General features: G+C 36.5%; 2 protein-coding genes and 1 long non-coding RNA gene across 5 annotated transcripts in view; 1 reads left to right on the forward strand and 2 right to left on the reverse strand.

Annotated features, from left to right (window-relative positions):
• The window catches only part of LOC127874832 (DNA polymerase eta-like), a 220026-nt gene extending 197596 nt beyond the window's left edge, over positions 1 to 22430 (reverse strand). The window contains exons 1-9 of one of the 2 annotated variants that reach the window (XM_052419466.1): positions 22314 to 22430; positions 13585 to 13727; positions 11225 to 11359; positions 10497 to 10690; positions 9576 to 9739; positions 9088 to 9191; positions 7024 to 7143; positions 5319 to 5442; positions 1301 to 1366 (exon numbers count right to left, since the gene is read on the reverse strand). In XM_052419466.1, the coding sequence (XP_052275426.1) occupies positions 1301 to 1366; positions 5319 to 5442; positions 7024 to 7143; positions 9088 to 9191; positions 9576 to 9739; positions 10497 to 10690; positions 11225 to 11359; positions 13585 to 13727; positions 22314 to 22325 (1062 nt within the window). In that variant the 5' untranslated portion in view covers positions 22326 to 22430. Of the gene's footprint in view, positions 1 to 1300; positions 1367 to 5318; positions 5443 to 7023; positions 7144 to 9087; positions 9192 to 9575; positions 9740 to 10496; positions 10691 to 11224; positions 11360 to 13584; positions 13728 to 19859; positions 20082 to 22313 lie in introns of those variants that run through there. The other variant, XM_052419465.1, reaches the window with a different exon arrangement.
• On the reverse strand, positions 363 to 1072 carry LOC127874839 (uncharacterized). Its single transcript, XR_008047130.1, has 3 exons — positions 773 to 1072; positions 618 to 741; positions 363 to 586 (listed from the first exon to the last, which is right to left on the reverse strand). It is a non-coding gene; the product is annotated as an uncharacterized LOC127874839 (long non-coding RNA).
• LOC127874837 (FERM domain-containing protein 8-like) overlaps positions 21955 to 22916 on the forward strand; it is a 39110-nt gene continuing 38148 nt past the window's right edge. For both annotated transcript variants that reach the window (XM_052419476.1, XM_052419477.1), the window contains exon 1: positions 21955 to 22098. In XM_052419476.1, the coding sequence (XP_052275436.1) occupies positions 22072 to 22098 (27 nt within the window). In that variant the 5' untranslated portion in view covers positions 21955 to 22071. The remainder of the gene's footprint in view (positions 22099 to 22916) is intronic.

The following is a 22916-nucleotide window of genomic DNA, read 5'->3' on the forward strand; positions in this document are numbered from 1 at the left end:
TTTGCCGGGAAAAAATAATTAAGTGTTCAGTCAACGATTGAATGCCATCCCGCTTGTTACATGTCAATAGCAAAAATACAATTAACATGGCAACGGCACAAAACAAGGTTTTCAACCCTATACTAATTAATTAACATTTATCTAAATAATTGTGCAATCCAAGTTAGGTCTGGATGCAAACTTCCTACACACTCGGTTTCAGAACATTTCCACCATCCAAACTTAAGTCATTGAGCAGAAACTAAATTTCTTTTTTAATTACAGAGACCTTGTCCTTGTTCTGACTGGCGGAAAATAGAATCTAAAGCTAGATCAGAATTTAAACTACCAAACCATAATTTCAGAACAATGTCTCCATAAAAACTCAAGTTATTGAAGGAAAATCATTTTTTCTATTAATTGACCCCAAATGCACTCCGAGTTTGGTCTGCAAGTAGGCTACTTACAAACCAAAGTTGAGTGTGATACCTCCATCAAGAGTCAATGAGTGTGATACCTCCATCAAGAGTCAATGAGTGTGATACCTCCATCAAGAGTCAAGTAACTGTGTGATACCTCCATCAAGAGTCAAGTAACCGTGTGATACCTCCATCAGAAGTCAAGTAACTGTGTGATACCTCCATCAAGAGTCAAGTAACTGTGTGATACCTCCATCAAGAGTCAAGTAACTGTGTGATACCTCCATCAAGAGTCAAGTAACTGTGTGATACCTCCATCAAGAGTCAAGTAACTGTGTGATACCTCCATCAAGAGTCAAGTAACTATGTGATACCTCCATCAAGAGTCAAGTAACTGTGTGATACCTCCATCAAGAGTCAAGTAACTGTGTGATACCTCCATCAAGAGTCAAGTAACTGTGTGATACCTCCATCAAGAGTCAAGTAACTGTGTGATACCTCCATCAAGAGTCAAGTAACTGAGCGGATATTGTTTTTCTATTTTTAGTAACAGTTACCTTGACCCGACTGGCCTCTAATACAAACACAATCTAGGTATTCATGCAAGCTTGCTACAAGTTTAGCTTCATTTTGTTCTATTACAACTAAAGTATCAACTGGCAACCATCTGTTTGACACCAATTGCCTACCCTAACTGAATCCAATTACCAGGATGTTCAACTTTTTTAAAAATCAAGTTAAAACTTGTAATATTATAATATAATATGGGATAACATGACTAACAGTTTTCTACTGAATTTATTATTTTTTGCTTAACCAGACCTGTGGAATGCATTCCGCTAGACATTTTGCCCTTTAGTTAAAAAAAAATAGGCCAAACAACATGATAATTAGGTACCCACATTGTGTTTGTCTTTGATGAGCCTTTCCTCCACCTCTTTAGCCAGCTCTGACAACCAGAACTTCACCTGCAACACAAGCACATCTTGCAAACCAATACCCTATCTGTCTTCATTGAAAGTCAGTAATGTCATCGAGACAGTTCCAATATACACGGGTAATTCAGTTATGCTTAGTAATCCATTGGCATAAAGCAATCACATCGGTTATTTCAACTGCTGGAAAATAGGTCATAATTCTGTAATTTACTAGTACTTATTGAAAGAGTTGCTACATGTAGGTAAGTACAGTATGTTCATATGGACCTCGTTATGGGAAAACTGGGCTTAATGCATGTGCAGCAAGTGTCTTCTCAGATTAGCCTGTGCAGTCCGCACATGCTAATTTGTAGGGATGGCATCGAATACCAAAATCGGTATTCGAATGTTCGCAAATTCATTCAATCGAATATTCGAATATTCTCATAAAACGGCTTGATTGATTTTACCTTGTTATGTATTAATTTCCATTGGTTTGTAAGTTATATCCGTTTGCTAAATACGAGGCTGTTTATTAACGTTGCTATCGAATAATTGTATCGCTGTCGACTATGGGTATCACGTTTACAGATTTTTCTAAACGTTTAAACGAAATAAAAGAAACGAAACGATACCGTTCAAACGGTATCCATACGTCCGTTTTAAAAGCATCAGTGCCATCACATTTCCAAACTGAAAGTAGTGATTATTTCCGGAAGTTATATTTAGTTCATAACCCATTTACACAATGACGTCATATTAAAACCAATTGTTCTCGTCGTTTTCTAACCATTGGGTTACACGTTTTCTACTTACATGCCGTTATATTTTGTAGCAAAGATGAATTAATATTTAACCCACATTTATTCAATAAGAGTACACCGGTGTTAATTGTTTTTATTGTTTTACTTAACAAGATGTACATCAAAACGAGTATCTGTTCATTAAATTAAAAATGAATGCCGATGAATAAACTGCGGGAAATTTTCCTCATGCACTTCATGCCGACGCGCGTTGAATGTTCAAGACTATTAGGGGCATGATCATGCAAGAAATAGCGGGAAACTTTTCCCGAGCACTTCGTGCCGATGCGGGTTAAATATTCAAGACGTCTAGGTCGTACAGGTATATTGTTATGTCTACGGTACTGTGAATAAGGGCCATCTGGCGCACGTGATACAAATACGAGTCTTTTTCAGCAGCTTTGAATGAGTTTTGCAACATCGTAATGTAATGAATTAAATGGATTCTGTTGACATTGACTGTCGTTTAAACGTTTATTGTTTTTGTAAACGTTTTTGAGCAAAACACGAAACGCCATCGTTTAAACGTTTAAACGTGATACCCTTTACTGTCGACTAATACTATGACCGATACTGTGATCGGGCACAAATAGAATGAAAAACATCGTGTCATAGAATTTTATTTTTAATGATTCCACAGATTTGTAGCAGACCGCGCATATGTAAAACTAAGTTTACACACATAACACGTTGCGGTCTTCTTATCCACAGACCGTGTAAAGTATTCCATACTGCAGAAGGGGCTGGTGGCATTTTCATATTTGAATTATGATTCCTTGATGATTGTTTAATTTATATCATCTGTTACTTTTGAGTAATTCACATATTTAAATGTCTGTTCAAACTGTGATCACAAAAACTAAATTATTATTCGCAAGTAAATTGAAGCCCTTAATTGGTACCTTATTGACTAACAACAGTTCGGGCCCTTTCTTATAGTTAGTATATTGCATTGCACGATTTGAGTAATTCACACATTTTAATGGCTGTACATACTGTGATCACAAAACTTAATTATTATTCGCCAGTCAATTGAAACCGTGAATTGGCACCCCATTGGCAAACAACAGTCGGGGCCTTTCTTAGAGCGTGTATATTGCATTGCGCAATCAACACTGATACGGGCCGCGTTATCAGTTTGACACGAAGAACGTCTCGTCAAACATGTTACTCCCAAGTGATTTCGGTTGCTTTTTAGTAAGCGGTTCGCAGTTCATTAAATATTGGTGAAATTACGTTTGGAAAAAAATGCGAATATGCGAATATCATTTTTATTATTCGAATGCTGACCATTCAATCGAATATTCGATTATTCGAATAATTTTGCCATCCCTACTAATTTGGGACAACATTTTCCACTTTTATGGATTTTTTCCTTTAACGCAGGTGCCTTCTTAACAAAAATCCAGTTAATGCAGAATGCGTCATAGTGCAGACTGTACCGGCTAATCTGTGACAACACTCTCTTTAAGCACATGAATTAAGCCCAGATTTCCCGGAGCAACGCCCATTCAACCATGAAAGCCTCCATGTATCAGCAGCACAAGCGATAGAGATGATTACAGTTAAGCACATGCATTAAGCCTCCAAGTATCAGCAGCACGAGCGATAGAGATGATTACAGTTAAGTACATGCATTAAGCCTCCAAGAATCAGCAGCACAAGCGATAGAGATGATTACAGTTAGGTACATGCATTAAGCCTTCAAGAATCAGCAGCACAAGCGATAGAGATGATTACAGTTAGGTACATGCATTAAGCCTCCAAGAATCAGCAGCACAAGCGATAGAGATGATTACAGTTAGGTACATGCATTAAGCCTCCAAGAATCAGCAGCACAAGCGCTAGAGATGATTACAGTTAAGTACATGCATTAAGCCTCCAAGAATCAGCAGCACAAGCGATAGAGATGATTACAGTTAGGTACATGCATTAAGCCTCCAAGAATCAGCAGCACAAGCGATAGAGATGATTACAGTTAGGTACATGCATTAAGCCTCCAAGTATCAGCAGCACAAGCGATAGAGATGATTACAGTTAGGTACATGCATTAAGCCTCCAAGAATCAGCAGCACAAGCGATAGAGATGATTACAGTTAGGTACATGCATTAAGCCTCCAAGAATCAGCAGCACAAGCGATAGAGATGATTACAGTTAGGTACATGCATTAAGCCTCCAAGAATCAGCAGCACAAGCGATAGAGATGATTACAGTTAGGTACATGCATTAAGCCTCCAAGAATCAGCAGCACAAGCGATAGAGATGATTACAGTTAGGTACATGCATTAAGCCTCCAAGTATCAGCAGCACAAGCGATAGAGATGATTACAGTTAGGTACATGCATTAAGCCTCCAAGAATCAGCAGCACAAGTGATAGAGATGATTACAGTTAGGTACATGCATTAAGCCTCCAAGAATCAGCAGCACAAGCGATAGAGATGATTACAGTTAGGTACATGCATTAAGCCTTCAAGAATCAGCAGCACAAGCGATAGAGATGATAACAGTTAGGCACATGCATTAAGCCTCCAAGAATCAGCAGCACAAGCGATAGAGATGATTACCGTTAGGTACATGCATTAAGCCTCCAAGAATCAGCAGCACAAGCGATAGAGATGATTACAGTTAGGTACATGCATTAAGCCTCCAAGAATCAGCAGCACAAGCGATAGAGATGATTACAGTTAGGTACATGCATTAAGCCTCCAAGAATCAGCAGCACAAGCGATAGAGATGATTACAGTTAGGTACATGCATTAAGCCTCCAAGAATCAGCAGCACAAGCGATAGAGATGATTACAGTTAGGTACATGCATTAAGCATCCAAGTATCAGCAGCACAAGCGATAGAGATGATTACAGTTAGGTACATGCATAAAGCCTCCAAGAATCAGCAGCACAAGCGATAGAGATGATTACAGTTAGGTACATGCATAAAGCCTCCAAGAATCAGCAGCACAAGCGATAGAGATGATTACAGTTAGGTACATGCATTAAGCATCCAAGTATTAGCAGCACAAGCGATAGAGATGATTACAGTTAGGTACATGCATTAAGCATCCAAGTATCAGCAGCACAAGTGATAGAGATGATTACAGTTAGGTACATGCATTAAGCCCAGATTTCACAGAACATTGCCCATTCAACCATGAAAGCCTCCAAGAATCAGTGACACAAGCGATAGAGATGATTTCAGCACCTTGTCTCGTGTGTTGAGGCAGTTCTTGCCAGTGAAGTTCTTGCTGCAGCCTATAGACTTGGGGAGCTGCCTAGCTGACACTGGCTCGCTATCAAACCCTCGACACACACTGTACAACCAACTCCTGCAGTATGCAAGTAAAACAAATATTAAACATCAATATCATCATCAACATCACCACTACCACTCATTACCACCATTGTCATCATCATCCTAATTGTCATCATGATAATGATCATCATCATCATCATCAATGCATCATCATCATTATCATCATCAATGCATTATCATCAATGCATTATCATCCTCGTCATTGCCATCATCATCATCATCATCATCATCATCATCATCATCATCATCATCATCATCATCATCATCATCATTAATCAATATTAAAAAAAATTACAAGGCCATAGGCCTTTTTTTACCTTACAAAAATTAAAGTAAGAAATAAGTGAGCAAGGATTGAGATTAACCAAGAATTTTTTGAAAATTTGGCAAAAATAAAAGTGAATTATTGTGATTGTAAAAAAACTCTTTTTCTGTTTATCATACTGAGTTTCAATTGAACGCTCCACATTGCAGGTTTAATTGATTTTGTACAATTATTCTAATGCAAATAGACAAAACAAATACTTAGCATATTGGCCTTCCTCCCATATGTGCAAATAAGGGAAACAGGTAAACCCCAATGCTGGGCCTGGGGCATTATTTGAACAAACTGGTAGAGGAACATCATGCAATGTTACATGACAAGTAACAAACCTTTGTGGTTTCAGAAGAAAAGATTTTTTGAAGTTTGCTATACAATGGATAGCAGTTAACTCCAGGGCAGGGCTAATTTTGATCAAAGGGGTATGATTTGAACAAACTTGGTAGAGGACCAAAATGTGATGTTGCATGTAAAATATTTACCTCTCGGTCTTGTCTTTTTTGAAATTTCAAAAGCTAATTGTCTGTACAAATATATTTGTACAAGCTTATATGAATTATGTGACCCCTGGGGGGTAGATATTTTTCACCAAAGGGGAATGATTTGAACAAACTTAGTAGAGAACACCACCAGAAGATGTTACACATAAAATACTTCAAGTCCACAACCTTGTAGCTTCAGAAAAGAGTTTGGAACTTTTCATTTTTACTTTCAAAGTTTTTATTTTAAAAAACGATTAAAAGCTCTGGAGACCTATATATTAAATGGACCAGAACCATTTAAACAACTTTGAAAGAAGGTCACCCAAGGATCATTCCTATGACAGTTTTACAACTTTGAAAGAAGGTCACCCAAGGATCATTCCTACTTTGAAAGAAGGTCACCCAAGGATCATTCCTACTTTGAAAGAAGGTCACCCAAGGATCATTCCTATGACAGTTTTACAACTTTGAAAGAAGGTCACCCAAGGATCATTCCTACTTTGAAAGAAGGTCACCCAAGGATCATTCCTATGACAGTTTTTTAATTTCTTAAAATCTGTCAAGAATTTTCTTAAGTAAAATGTTACAAGAAAAAAGTTACTGCACGCACCTCACTCACTGACAGACAACAGATATAATGGTATCCTAAAAGATCAACATGAGCGCTATTTGCTCTGGTGAACTATCAATACTTACGAATAGAATTGAAACATAATTCTTGTTTGATTCAGTAACAGTAAAAAAATTCCCACTTGTATGAATACACTGTAAACTATAACTGTAGTGGTACCCATTTTTCTCGCCCAGTAGTTGCTGCAGTGCGCGCTCTGAGAAGACGAGCAGGTCGGCCATGTTTTCTACACGCAGGTGCTCCGATACTAGGGTGCCCATCTTGCCTCCAAGGTTGCGACTTAAATACAACCACAATCAGTAACATGGTATATTCTGCCATTCAACATATTTTCTACAAATACACAAATTTGGCCAAACTAATTTCATTTGTTATAAAACAATAAATATGAACCTTGCTTCGGGCAAATCTGGCTGAATGCACGTTGGGCGAAGTGTGGTCAATGATCGGCCTGTGCAGTCTTCAAGACTTACCTGAGACGACACTTTCTGTTTCAACAAGAGATTGCCAAGCAATATGGTCCCCTAACGGTGAAACTCCACCATTGTGAGTAAAAATTTATTTTATTTTTTTATATTTTTTTTATTTGTTTCACCAGTAGGGGACAATAAAGTGTAACATTTAAAGAAAGTCTCTTCTGAACAAAAATCAAGTCCAGGCAGAAAGTGTCTTCCCTGATAAGCCTGTTCAGACTGCACAGGCTTATCTTCAATAACATTTTATGCGCATGCATTAAGCCTGTGTTTTCAAGAGCATAGCTCACACATACATAAAATCACAAGAATTCTGATGTTATGAATTAAATTTGTTACCAACAAAGTCGACAAAGCAGACATTAAAATGTGATTATAACAATAAGATCAACTGACGGTGTGACAATGAGATGAACACACAAGATAGCCAAATGAAATGCCCTGCCTCATTGTAGCCATGCTTTTCAACAAGCAGACCATTTTTCAAACTCAGTTGGGAAATTATTCATAAGCTTTTTTCTCTAGCCATTAAAAACAAACAGTCAAACTTTTGAAAGCCAATTCTATACAAAAGGATTTTGTTCATCTTGACTTTGTGACCTTGTTTGAGGACTCATATAACCTCGTTTCAAATAAAGATGATTTTACATCACAACAAAGTGTTAAGGCTGAATTTCCTGACAAATTTAATTTGGGTTCTAATTTGTTAACAAACTTAATGTAAGGGACAAATGATTTTCCATTGACACAACACAAATGAGGATTTTATTGTGCTCAGGTGAGTCTTTAATAATGATTGTGTAACATAATTCTGATGTGTCTTTTAAAATGATTGTTGCATTAACTGCATCTTAGAACTGGTAAAAAATGAGAAACAGAATGAACTAACTCGACCACTAAAAAACTACTGTACATATGAGGCTGTGAAAACTTGAACTAAAACACAGTCTAGATGGATGAGGTTGTGCCAGTTGGCACTGGCTATTCTGTTACTATACTTAATTTGCAAGCATAAAGCCAATTTTCCAAGAGATTGGTGTGGAACTCTTATATCTGGTACCACAATTTACATCAGACACAGATGTTTCACTCTTAATTATCAAAATATAACTGATCCTTATAATATAGACTCAGTACACAAAAGTTGTAACACGCTAAAATATTTTTGGACTGCATAAGTTGCATAGCAACTTGAAAGCGAAAAAATACTTCATAAAAGGGGCATATGAGCAATATTTGCCTGAAATTAAATCAATGTCTGTGAACACCTTCTTAAACTTTAATCAATGAAAAAACAAGAGATGTGTTTGTCAGAAACACAATGCCCCCTAATGGGCCGCTTTGAAGCCATATATTTGACCTTTGACCTTGAAGGATGACTTTGACCTTTCACCACTCAAAATGTGAAGCTCCATGAGATACACATGCATGCCAAATATCAAGTTGCTATTTTCAATATTGCAAAAGTTACGACAAAGGTTAAAGTTTTGGGACAGACACACAGACAGACACATACAATGACAGACAGACAGGCCAAAAACAATATACCCCCAATCATTCGATCCGGGGGCATAAAAATACTTCATAAAACGGGCATATGAGCAATATTTGCCTGTCTGTGAAAACCTTTTAAAACTTAAACTATTGAAAAAAATTTTTTACTATGTTCTTTTAGTAGACAGAACAACAGTCCTGGTAGCATTTTGACTATGTGTTTTTTAATAGACAGAACATCATTTCTGTTACCCACATTTTTCTGATGGGAAGACTTTTGAAGAGCTGGGGCACTTGTGAATGAGGCAGTATCGTCTGCTTGTTGGGCTTGTGGAACCCGCAGGCAAGCTTGGCCAACATCTGAAATATAGCCAAAATATTAGCCCTTATTTAGGATAACAAGGCTTTATGCATTTGCATAAAGTGTTGTCCCAGATAAGCCTGTGCAGTCTGCACAGGCTAATCAGGGACAACGCTTTCCGACCAGAATGGACTCTCGTTAAAAAGATACTTCCTTTTGACTAATTGAACTAAATAATTCCATAGTAGCTAAAAGTGTTGTCCCTGATTAGCCTGTGCTTTAGGCATAAGCATTAACCCTGTTGTCCTAGAAAACAGCTCATAAGCAAAACATTTTGTCGGGAATTCTAGTAAAGCATAATGTTCTTACAGTGCCTGTAGAATAATGGTGAATACTTAAAACACATTTATATAGATCCCTTGCAAGAGCACAGAAAGCCCGACCTTGTTGTGAGCAATTCCAGCGGAGCACCTGAACCCAGTGTCCTCATACACAGCCTGTCTCATTTCCTCCGCTATCACCGCTCCCACAGCCAGTCGACGATCATGCATTTCCAGCGTTGCTTCATTAAATGTTGTCTCCAACCAATCGCTCAGAGTCTTGCCATCTGATAGGTAAATGTGAAAGTAAATTCTTACCTACAGTGAATATTTTCCAAACTTAACTGGGTTTGAAAAACAAGAGCTTTGTCCCGGACAAAACAGCAGTCACCTAAAGACTAAATGTTGTTTGAGTAAGAAGAGGATTTCCACAAGTTTCATTAACCTAGATGCAAATAGTCCAATTATTTTTGTAACCAAGGCAACCACATTTTGGTCTGAAAAAGAACTGAAAAATGTGTTTGTTTATCATGTGGCCCTCTAGACAAACACAGTTTCCTCAACCTAGATAAAATACTTTTTGATTCATCACAGGATCCACATTGTTTTGATGGACAGATGAAAGGACTTACAGTCCGATTGACACAACTAAAATAATGTACATATTCACCAAATAGCACACTATCCACACATCAAGTTACAATGTAAGAGTAGTGACCACATAGGCCAGGTCCTTATTAAAATACCAACTCATTTAATTAACCACTTTGGAAGACCGCCAAGACCGTCTGTTAGATAAGACTGTATTTGTGACAAAACTTGCAGCATTTATGTACAATGTACTAAAACAAGTATTAGTTTTTCACACTCAATAAAGGTCACTTAAAATAAGTAGGCTTATGTTAATACAGTAAATCTAACGTGCTTAGCCATACATTGCAAACCAATATTACTATCATAAGTGAATCAAAACAGCTCTTATCTTGTATAATGTAAAAACTATAGAAAAACAAATCATTCACAAAACTCCAGAACATGGCCCACCTTTCTCTCTGTCATGTCCCGCAACATGGGTGTTTGGCAGACTTGCCTCTGTGACCTTGGCCCCGCCCAGTGCTGCAAGTCTGGTCTCCACCTCTACAGTAAGGTCAATGTACGCCTCATCCACGCTAGCACGCTCTACACAGTCACTGAACCGAGACAGAACCTCTATAACTTCCGCCCCTCCCTCACGGTATCTGAAGTCATAAAATAATGTTATATTCTCATTTTTAACTAATCTTACGTGTAACTGGAATATTGATGTATAATCTTAAAATAATAAGAGCAAATAAAGTCGAATCTGAACATAATGTTACAATTTTCTCTCCATTTTCTTCCAGTTTTGTCATAATTGTACAAAAATGTATCAAAACTGAAAGGGAGCGCAATCACTGCAGGTGCCAAGCACTATACATGCATGTTGACCTTCACATGCACATCCACAGAAACCCATGCATATAGAAGTCAAAGATCTGAAAGCAATAGCAGGGTGCTATCCTCTGCTCCTGCATGGTACTTTAAATTATTTGATGATAAAAGATTTTGAAAATAATAAACACAAATAAACGACTATCTCAACAACAAAATACACACAAACATACAAGTGTATGGCTATTTTTTATCAGATTTAGAAAAATTTACAAAAGATTACTATAGAAATCCAGTTTTCAAAGTCTTTTTCGCAGCACCTATTGTGTACCTTCATACCATCACACCCTCCAAGGACTCACTTGGTAAGATCTGCCTTTCCTCGCACCTGAGGGACCCTGACCAGGTTGATCTGTGGACATTTAGCCCTGGCATCGTCGCCTCTCATCTGACGGGTAACGCCATGGGCTCGTGCCTCATAACTCACTGCAATAATCCTAGAAAGAGAAATGAGCCGCGTTCACTCGAAAAAAAGGCTCTTATTAAATATGCAGCCAGCATAGCTCTCGACCAGCCTCAGCATTCTTTCAGTCTAGTTAAGAGTTACCCACTTATGAGACAAAATGTTGCGGGACTCTTTAGCAGACATGGAAGCTCCTGACCAGACTGTGTGAAAAACACAAGCTGGTGTGGAGCTCCGCAAGCCCCATATCCTGTGTTAAATTAAGGTTCTCATCCCCCCCCCCCCAAAAAAGCCTCCATCCATGGGTTATACTGCACCACGGTACATGGCTTCCCCTTACTCGCCTCCCTTCCATGGGTTATAATGCACAAGGGCACCTGGCTTCCAGTTCTTTCCGTGTAAGGTTGGGTTTGGTAGGGCAGCCCCCTCCAAACTTAATGTTTTTTACATTAATTTTTGACCACATTTGATGCCTTAGGCCTAATAAAACAACAACAAGCTATTGGGTCATACATATAGACATTTAAAAAAATTGTTTTAACCCTTTCAGGCTTTGTTACACATAATCCCTACTTGATCAATTCCCGAATTCATCCATATTGACCAGACTCAATTACTGCATACTTACCGTACTTGTTTCCCCCTGCTATTCATTACCCAAAAATCCTGTATATACCATTTTTAAAAGCTAACTCTGGTTAATATTGAGGATAGTTTTCAAGAATTTCATTAACACAAACATTTACCATTTGTATTATGTATCAAATGAATTTAATTGTGACTATTACAAGATTTGACCAAATAACGTCCAATTGGGACAGGGGTTTTCCCACTGTACACCCTTAATTGCCTGACGTGATGTGACTTATTATAATTAACAATAAATACACCAACACTTTCCACTAGACATTGTACATGTCTGAATAATTTTCACGTGCTTTTTACTGAAACCAAAGAACACAAAATACATGAAGCGTTGTTTATTTGAAGCTAGAATTTATTAGCAAGGCGTTAACATGAAAGTTTGGTAGCATGTTTCGAATTACAAATTGAATTATGCTTATTTAAGAATTCAAAAAAACAACAAGGGACAAAATTGTCACAAAACCAGGTTTTCATTGTGAAAAAAAAATCTGATAAAGGGAGAAAACTCAAACTGAACTTTTGAAATGAACAAACAAAATTAACCCCCTTTGTAAGTTTGTTTTTAAAAAAAATCTATTTTTAGTCGTGGCGACCTTGACATTGGAGATATTGACGTGATTCTTTTGTGCGACACACCGTCCCATGATGGTGAACAAATGTGCAAAATGATTTTAAAACCTCACAATGAATGACATAGTTATGGGCAGGACAAGCTCATTTATGGCCATTTTTGACCTTTGAACTCAAAGTGTGACCTTGACCTTGGAGATATCGACGTAATTATTTCGCGCGACACACCGTCCAATGATGGTGAACAAATGTGCCAAATGATTTTAAAATCTGACAATGAACGACATAGTTATGGCCCGGACAAGCTTGTTCCGCCCGCCCGCCAGCCAGCCAGCCCGCCCGCATTCGCCAATCTAATAACCAGTTTTTTCCTTCGGAAAACCTGGTTAATTATAGCTGGGTGTAATGAATTCAACAATAATTTGTTAAAACACTTAACAAGTGAAATAAATGCTTTCACCATATTATGCATGCAATGAACAATTTAAACTAGGATTACACCCGGTTGCCATCATCAGTCTTCTAAGTAACTTGCAGAGATTTCATTGTTGAGGTATAAACTGTAGGGACCAATGAGGGTGGTAGAAAACAAAGCCAACAAAAAAAAAATCACCAATTAAAAAACTTATGGCAATTAAGTCACTTGTCATCTGCATGATTTTACTGCTGGCATTGACTGCCTACAAATGTTGTTGCTGATGCAAAGCATGCGTTCTCATTGGCCAATATGGTTGGGAACAGAGATACATGTTATTGACAGAGGATAAATATTCGTCGAAGTCGATAACGCTTTGATCTTAATTAAGAAGGGATAGTTGCAGAAAAATACACTTATTGGTAAATCTCAAGTGCCCTGCTGGCTCTGATTTCCAAAAAAGACCCAGGCGAGGGACTGTTTAATGGCCTGTGGAAAGACCTGGGCTTCTCATGCTCCGCCCTCCCCACCCTCTTTCATGGGTTATACTGCACCACAACACATGGCATCCCCTTACCCGCCTCCCTTTCATGGGTTATACTGCACCACAACACATGGCATCCCCTTACCCGCCTCCCTTCCATGGGTTATACTGCACTACTGCACATGGCGTCCCCTTCAATGCGGGATTAAGTCTCTGTTCAACCTGCACGTAGAAACAATCCATGTCCACCAGAGCCACAACCCTTTCCATGGTGACAGGAAGTTTCAGCTATAAAAAAGAACAATAATTTATTAAAAGAAGTCCCCTGTGTTTATTGTTTACCTTGTAATGCAATAAGAGATCAATTGTGTATTTTCAGACTGCTCCAGTAATTATTGTTTCAACTTATTCCAAAATGTCCACTGCGGTAACCAACACAAGAGCACCGCATAACGGGTGCCAACGCTCAGCTGCGGGTGCAGTTTTGAAAAAATGACAGCTGTTCAGAATTATTTTTTTTAGAGGTCACAGTGACCTTGACGTTTGACCTAGTGACCCAAAAATGGGTGTGGCGTGTAGAACTCATCAAGGTGCATCTACATATGAAGTTTCAGAGTTGCAGGTGGAAGCACTTTGATTTAAGAGCAAAATGTCAAGGTTTTAGCACAACGCTTACGGAGGACGGTGGATGACACGACGAGCTGGCTATGACAATACCTCGGGTTTCCTCCGAAAAAAGCCGAGCTAAAAATCAATAACATAACAAGAATTTACTGGTTACCATTCCTACTTGATTTAGTTCTAGAAATGCCTCATATCTAGCACCATTTGCTAAGGAACTTGCACCAAACACTCTTTTTCTATCCCTGCGACTGAATGTGTATGTTATTGTGCCAAGTCTATTAGCTTTTGAGCTCTGATTCTGGGTTCTTGCACCTACACATGTACAACTGTAACACTCTATTCCTATTTATGAGCAGAGAACAGAGGGTGTGGTGTGTAGAACTCATCAAGGTGCATCTACATATGAAGTTTCAAAGTTGTAGGTGGAAGCACTTTGATTTTAGAGCCAATGTTAAGGTTTAAGCACAACGCTTACGGTGGACGGCTGACGGCGGACGACGAGCTGGCTGTGACAATACCTCCGGTTTTCTCAGAAAACAGCCATGCTAATAAAATTAAGAGGTCTATCATCTGGAAATAGGTTTGTTTTTGCCAAGAAGTTAATTATTGATAGAGCCTGAGGTAGCACTGTTTCACCTTTTATTTGTATTGATACGCCAAGTACCTTGAGAATACATATGACAAGTAAAAATAAATAAATAAATGTTGCGGTGGTGTAGTGGCTGATGTGTCCGCCTAGCAATCGGGAGTTCGTAGGTTTGCTCCCTACTCAGGGGGCGTTCTCATTATCTCCTCCATAGACACCAAGTACGGGTTCTTCCCAGGAAACGTACTCGACAGTGTCCATATCTGCCTATACAGGGACCTATACAAACAAAGGGATGAGAAACTCACTGAACCAGAGAACAAGCTAACGCGTTGTTACGCAAAAGGGAAACGAGACTTGCGACCCAACGAGACCTCGCGCGACAAGGCAAATTTTCACAGCCGCCATTTTGACAAAGCGAGACCGTGACAAAGAAATCGAGACAGAATAAGATAACAAATTAACCAAGTGTTGCCAACACAGAAGACGTATAAAACAACGGTGGGTATTTTCACCAAATCATGCGTATCATTGTTTACATTTCCATAATATGAGAAACGTGTGTCGTGGGTTTTTTTCAAAAGGCTTGGTCAAATAAAGTTCTATACTATTCATGTTGGTATTCTTACAAACGTTACAATTCAACGCATTGTGTGATGCTAATTTTATTTGTATTATTAGCAAATTCATGATTTTGAATGAGCACAAAGGCAATACAATTTTCGTCATTTTTTAAATATTTTACCGCTTTCAGTTTCATCAACATATGCCGTGGCTCTTTTTGAAAGACTCAGTCAATACTAGCCCTATATATATCATGTTGGTATCTTTACAAACGTTGCATTTCAATGTATTGTGTGGTGCAAATTTAATTTGCATTATTTGCAAAGGCATAATTTTGTATTAGCTCAAAGATAATACAATTTTAGTCAATTTTTTTATTTTGTAATCACTATCAGTTTGATCAACATATGTCGTGGCTCTTTTCGAAAGGCTCAGTCAATACTAGCCCTATATTAATCTTATGGGTATCGTTACAAACATTACATTTCAACGCATTGTGTGATGCTAATTTTATTTGTATTATTTGCAAATTCATGCTTTTTAATGAGCACAAAAGCAATACAATTTTAGTCATTTTTTTTATTTTTTTACAATTTCAGTTTGATCAACATATGTCGTGGCTCTTTTCTAAAGACTCAGTCAATACTATAGTTATCATGTTTGTATCTTTTCAAACGTTACATTTCAATGCATTGTGTGGTGCAAATTTAATTTGCATTATTTGCAAAATCATAATTTTGTATTAGCTCAAAGATTATACAAATTTAGTCATTTTTTTATTTTGTAATCACTGTCAATTTAATCAAATATGTCGCAGCATTTTAAGAAAGGCTCAGTCAATACAAGCCCTATAATAATCATGATGGTATCTTTACAAACGTTGCATTTCAATCTATTGTGTGGTGCAAATTTCATTTGCATTATTTGAAAAATCATAATTTTGTATAAGCTCAAAAACAATACAATTTTAGTCATTTTTTTATTTTATAACCATTATTAATTTGATCAACATATGTCGCAGCATTTTTGGAAAGGCTCAGTCAATACAAGCCCTTTATTAATCTTGTTGGTTTAAAATCATATTGTTTTATATTTTCAGTGTGCTGAAAAGAAGCAAAAGAGGGTCTCTTGCTCTTTAGACGGAAAGTTTGACCCCGCAAAGGAAAATGTCATGACGCCAGCGAAACTTGGGCGTACAAACCCAGGTCATTTCCACATTAAGAACTTTTAATGGTTGAAAAACATTGTGGACTTTAAATAGTGCTGACATACATGTGTGTTCACAGCTATGCCAAGGATACTGATACTGTCTGATTCAACTGGGAAATTGGATTCCTTTCTTTTCCTGAGACGTACCTTGACCATCCCAGCACTAAGATGATGTTACTATATTCATGTCTACTATATAAAGCAGTGGCAACAACAAACTTCACAAACCTTCAGACTTGCCGAAGACAAAAGAAAATTCAGTATGAATTAGTTTTAAATATTCAATTGATTAAATTAAACTGTTGCATTTTTTCATAAATGAACACATTCCAGCAGTGAATATCTCTGCTTGACTCAAAAGTGACTGTTAGATCTTTGATCATGTTAATCAAAAATGTGTTCCCAAAACTCATTATAAATATAAAATTTTCAAACTTGTTTAAACAAGATAATTTGGTATTTAATTTTAGTAAGCTTTTTGTATTGCTGTAGGCTTCGAATAAATCTTCTGCATTACCATGTCAGGAGGAATCTCAATCTTTTGTTGTTGAAATAATAAATAGAAAATTGTTAGTATTATTATCAAAATTGTGTTGTTCTATTTCACATTGCAAATGGTTACTTGTGCAAATTTTTTTACAAACATGTGATTTTTTTACATGCTATTGAGTTTTTAAACTATTTTCTTTAACTGAATGCTCATTACACTTAGTAACATGAATGTATTGTTACACATACTCTTAAACTTAAATAATACTAAGATTACCTATCATGCATGAACTTATGTGTATGTTTCAGTGATTAACTGATTTATACTGAGAAATAAAACATAAACGACTTTTATGAATTGCCTTGCCTTCAAATTCTGTTGATTTTTGTTCAATACTTAAGAAAGGCTCAGTCAATACAAGCCCTATAATAATCATGATGGTATCTTTACAAACGTTGCATTTCAATCTATTGTGTGGTGCAAATTTCATTTGCATTATTTGAAAAATCATAATTTTGTATAAGCTCAAAAACAATACAATTTTAGTCATTTTTTTATTTTATAACCATTATTAATTTGATCAACATATGTCGCAGCATTTTTGGAAAGGCTCAGTCAATACAAGCCCTTTATTAATCTTGTTGGTTTAAAATCATATTGTTTTATATTTTCAGTGTGCTGAAAAGAAGCAAAAGAGGGTCTCTTGCTCTTTAGACGGAAAGTTTGACCCCGCAAAGGAAAATGTCATGACGCCAGCGAAACTTGGGCGTACAAACCCAGGTCATTTCCACATTAAGAACTTTTAATGGTTGAAAAACATTGTGGACTTTAAATAGTGCTGACATACATGTGTGTTCACAGCTATGCCAAGGATACTGATACTGTCTGATTCAACTGGGAAATTGGATTCCTTTCTTTTCCTGAGACGTACCTTGACCATCCCAGCACTAAGATGATGTTACTATATTCATGTCTACTATATAAAGCAGTGGCAACAACAAACTTCACAAACCTTCAGACTTGCCGAAGACAAAAGAAAATTCAGTATGAATTAGTTTTAAATATTCAATTGATTAAATTAAACTGTTGCATTTTTTCATAAATGAACACATTCCAGCAGTGAATATCTCTGCTTGACTCAAAAGTGACTGTTAGATCTTTGATCATGTTAATCAAAAATGTGTTCCCAAAACTCATTATAAATATAAAATTTTCAAACTTGTTTAAACAAGATAATTTGGTATTTAATTTTAGTAAGCTTTTTGTATTGCTGTAGGCTTCGAATAAATCTTCTGCATTACCATGTCAGGAGGAATCTCAATCTTTTGTTGTTGAAATAATAAATAGAAAATTGTTAGTATTATTATCAAAATTGTGTTGTTCTATTTCACATTGCAAATGGTTACTTGTGCAAATTTTTTTACAAACATGTGATTTTTTTACATGCTATTGAGTTTTTAAACTATTTTCTTTAACTGAATGCTCATTACACTTAGTAACATGAATGTATTGTTACACATACTCTTAAACTTAAATAATACTAAGATTACCTATCATGCATGAACTTATGTGTATGTTTCAGTGATTAACTGATTTATACTGAGAAATAAAACATAAACGACTTTTATGAATTGCCTTGCCTTCAAATTCTGTTGATTTTTGTTCAATACTTGAACACGAAATCACGAAAAGACTTTCAGTACTACTATGGATATCATGTTCAAAAGGAGTCCAACAGAATAATATAATGGCATGCGAACCTTCATTGTCTCGGATGATAAAGAACAATTATACATTTTAAATTGTAGGCAATTGGCAGGCGTTAATAATGTTGATATTTTTCACACAGCAGAGTAAAATTTTTAATTAATTATAAGACCAGTCTTTGCTACATGCACATATGTGCGATATACAATGGCAATTGAAACCCTGTGAAACAAATGGTATTGTTACTCGTCAACGCATCCGGTAATTATGGTCCGTGTAGCATACTGCATGTTATATTACTAATTATTTATTTACAAGACAAACAAGGCAAAAATGAACGAATATATATTTGTTTATTAAACAACGAAAGTCGAATACTTCGAAACAACTATCACCATCAATGAGCGAAATCGCTCGCAATTGAATGAATCTGCTTTCCTTCAGCTACATGAAGGTCAGTCTGGCTGCACAGGTTCTGAGCGACTCTGTTGGTGAATATTAAAATGGCATGCGAAACTTTGCTGCGTCGGAGGTTAAAAGAGCAGTTATACATTTTGAGTTGTTTGCACTTAACATGTCTTGATTATGTTGCTATTTAAAACAAAACATGGTAACATTTTAATTCTATTAAAAGACCGGTCTTTTGTACATGCACATACGTGCGATAAACAACGGCAATTTAACCCTGGCAAAACAACCGGCAATTAATATTCATCAAAGGGTCCGATAATTGGGTCCCCGTCCGACATACTGCGTAATAATTAGACTAAATAATGATTGTTTTTGATATCAACAATGCAACAATTGAACGAATAGGTACTTGTTAATTTAACATAACATAATTTGAATCCGAAAAAACGTAACCCGCTCAATAAGCGAAATCCCTCGCAATCGATATCGTGTAGCCGCATTATCGCTACACAGGGACCAATCGATCGAGATAATCAAATCTCGGTTTATTTTGCGTGCTGTAACAGGATATCGCGAGGTTGCTTATCCCTTTGTTTGTATAGTACCCTGGCCTATAATAGGCCTTCCTGTAATAGTCAGTAATTGACTGTGGGAAGTACAAAGTAGAAATAGAGCTCTGGCAGCCCTGCATTTTGTAGTGAAACATCCGAGGCCGTATGCCTCTCTCACCGAGTCAAAATAACATACTTTTGTTATTTTCAAAATACCTAAACATGCTTGCTATAATACAGTGAGTGCCAAACTATGTTCGTATTGAGGAGGAACGTACCCAGTTGATTGACAGCGAAAGTGACGAAAGGGATCGGTGACAGTTCGATATTCGTATGTATGTAAGTAAAATGTGTTTATCAAAATGTTACAACACTTTTATCATAAGTTCTCTATCATTGTTTCATTCAAAACGGTATTAACAATGTTTGGGTTGTGTTTGTTTGCACAACATATTTGTATAACAGCGCCATAATGTTTGTTTACATAATTGTACAATCAATTGAAACCCTTGACCAGATTGGTTACTTACAGGCTTCTTCAACCAATCAGCTACCGCATAACACAGATCGTCAATAAATTGCAACCGCACCTTACCACACCACAGGTTAAACATCAGCAATAGTTAGTTGTCCCGTCGAGGGAGTCCATACGAGTCCATATGTGTTAAAGACGTGATTATAAAAAATACATATAAAGATTTATAATGCATATAGTTGTAAGAACGCTAATTTATTTTCATTGTTAAATTTGGCTTCTTGTTTTGTTGTCGATTTTATTTTTTTAAATAGTTTGCATTCCCAAATATGTATAATATATTTAATCTATTGGGCATATAATTGAACTGCGTGTGTAACTACCAAATCATCAGCTGATTTGCATGCAGCATCGAACGTTTCACTCTTATTAATACACACTTGTAGTAAACAGCCATTGTATTTTGGCAACTAGCTCCAGCTTTAGTAGATTCTGTGTTGCCAAGCCCTGTTTGATGAGTTCTGTGACCAACCAGGTATTCCGGCTGCATCTTTTACATTTTTAAATCAGCCCTGCACACTGATCTGGCTTTCATGAGCCTCTTCCCATCAACCATTACGCAGGGATTTCGATTGCTTTCAGCTTTTAAGCATTAATATATATAAATTTTGTTTGTATTTCATATACCGGTAATGCGTCTAATATCGAGGAAATATCGATAATTTAATTTATATAAGATTTTGACAAAAAGAGCAGATTTCTGATATCGCTACGTGACATGGGGGTATTTTCGTTTCAGATTACTAGTTTATTATCACAAAACATAAAGATTTATTTTTATATAATCACAATGCATAAAGATTTGTTTGTTTCAACTAACCCGATCGACACTTAGTTGTGTATCATGCATAAACGTATTCCCTAAATCCAGATTAAGTATGTAATAATTTGCGCTCTAATCGACCATATTAATACAGTTAAAATTTACATTTAAAGAAAGATGTTTCAAAGAAATTTCTGCCATTAAGCATTGTGTATATAATAAAACCTATATATCCCTTTTCGAGAGATGTTAGTATAAACAAAAATTTGCTGTCTGGTTATATTGAGTCTTCATATACAGTTTAAACTTATCTGTTTTATGTGGCCTCCAATGAAAGTTAAAGTATTAGATAAGAAAACATACATATTGTGTAGTTTATCGTTTTTGACGGTACGACCAGTTTCGTAGGATTTGCATCGTAGTTTTAAATAGAAAAATATCATTTGATTGCAAAATGGTCACTCACTGCTTAAAAAAGTAGTGTACCGGTATTTGTGTTTTTGTCGATGTCACTAAATAATATATTTGATTGATTCCTCCGGTAATGTGTTTTCTATTGTTGTATAGGCCTAAGTTTACACTTATAATTAGATTATTCTCTTAAATGTACTTTAAACACTTTTTTTTAACTAGTTCAGCATCCCCAATACTTACATATTTAATTTTAATTATTTTAATTGAGCTTATGCTATCAATAGCTGTTTTTTTCCACTTATTCATTGCATATAATGACGCAGATGAAAGTTCAGAGAGGATAGTTAAAAAATATTTAAAGTAGGAAGCCAGTTCGGAGTTGTTTCTTACAGTAACGGGACCCGAGATTTCATGCAATGAATTATGAGTGTATGTTATGTGTATGGGAAAAGGAAATAACCTAACTTATGACCCGCATTTTAAAAAGTATGATGGACGATTTTCAAACAATTTGTTTCGATTTTAATTGTGATTGTAGTGGTTTCTTGTTGCTTATTCTAATCCTTATTCTTATCCTTGAGTTATTAAATCTTAACACATCAACTTCATTTTTGTAATGCACAGGCGAGGTTACCGCGCTTTCTTTTTACCGATGAGATACTGTATATCGAGTGTAATTGTATTTTATCAATGAATAGTATAATAGTAGACAGTTGCCTGTACTATAGGGCTAATTTTCACCATAGAGCAGCAACAACAACAACAACAACTATTTGTTATGGCAGAACGGAGACAACAAGCTCAGGTAGTATTTACATTTATAAATTATGCAATTTTGCATGATGTTCTGCTAGTTTGTAACAATTGATTATTATCGGATGCACAATGCTTTATATAGTATATAATCGCACAAAACATGGTCCAAAGAAACTAATAAAATATGTCGAATATAAAATAGTGAAATCATGGGAATAGTGTCAACAAACAATCCTACTCCTAGTTCCTATTGAATGCTTTTACCTTGTGACCCATTGCTATTCAGGCCGCTAGGAGTTCAACTGGTTATGGCATATTTCATGTCAAGTCCCCCGCCCAGAATCTGGCCAGTTCTTTAATCAGTAATGTTAGCAATTTTCTGTCACAAATAAAATAAACACAAACAGATCATATATATCACTGTCAAATAATTATGTATCCTTCGTGGATAACACACAGTAACAACATAAGTTCATTTCTGTTTTCATCAAGATTTGTTTCTGTTAAATAATTTCTAACACAGCGCTTCTGATGTTCATGAAGTACAATATTACAGCGCGGCGGCCAACATGGCCGCCCCGTCAAGAAAACATGACAACTCTCACAGCAGACTTTCAAATCTAACCACAGAATCCCTTCTTACAACCACCTCATAGTCCAAATTTTTGACGCTCTTAAATATTAAGCTACTTTTTATATGGGTAATATTTGGAGCGTACAAAGGGTGAAAGACCAATTATGTGGTGGGAATTTTTTGTTCTTTGTCTATATTGTTGCACAAGGATTTTGTGCGCAACATTCAAGCCCCGATATAAGTAGGGCTGTCACGATACGCCGTGAGCGTACCGCGGTATATCGTGGTACGGC

This window comes from Dreissena polymorpha, chromosome 3, assembly GCF_020536995.1.
Source record: "Dreissena polymorpha isolate Duluth1 chromosome 3, UMN_Dpol_1.0, whole genome shotgun sequence".
In the NCBI taxonomy this organism is placed as follows: Eukaryota; Metazoa; Mollusca; class Bivalvia; order Myida; family Dreissenidae; genus Dreissena; species Dreissena polymorpha.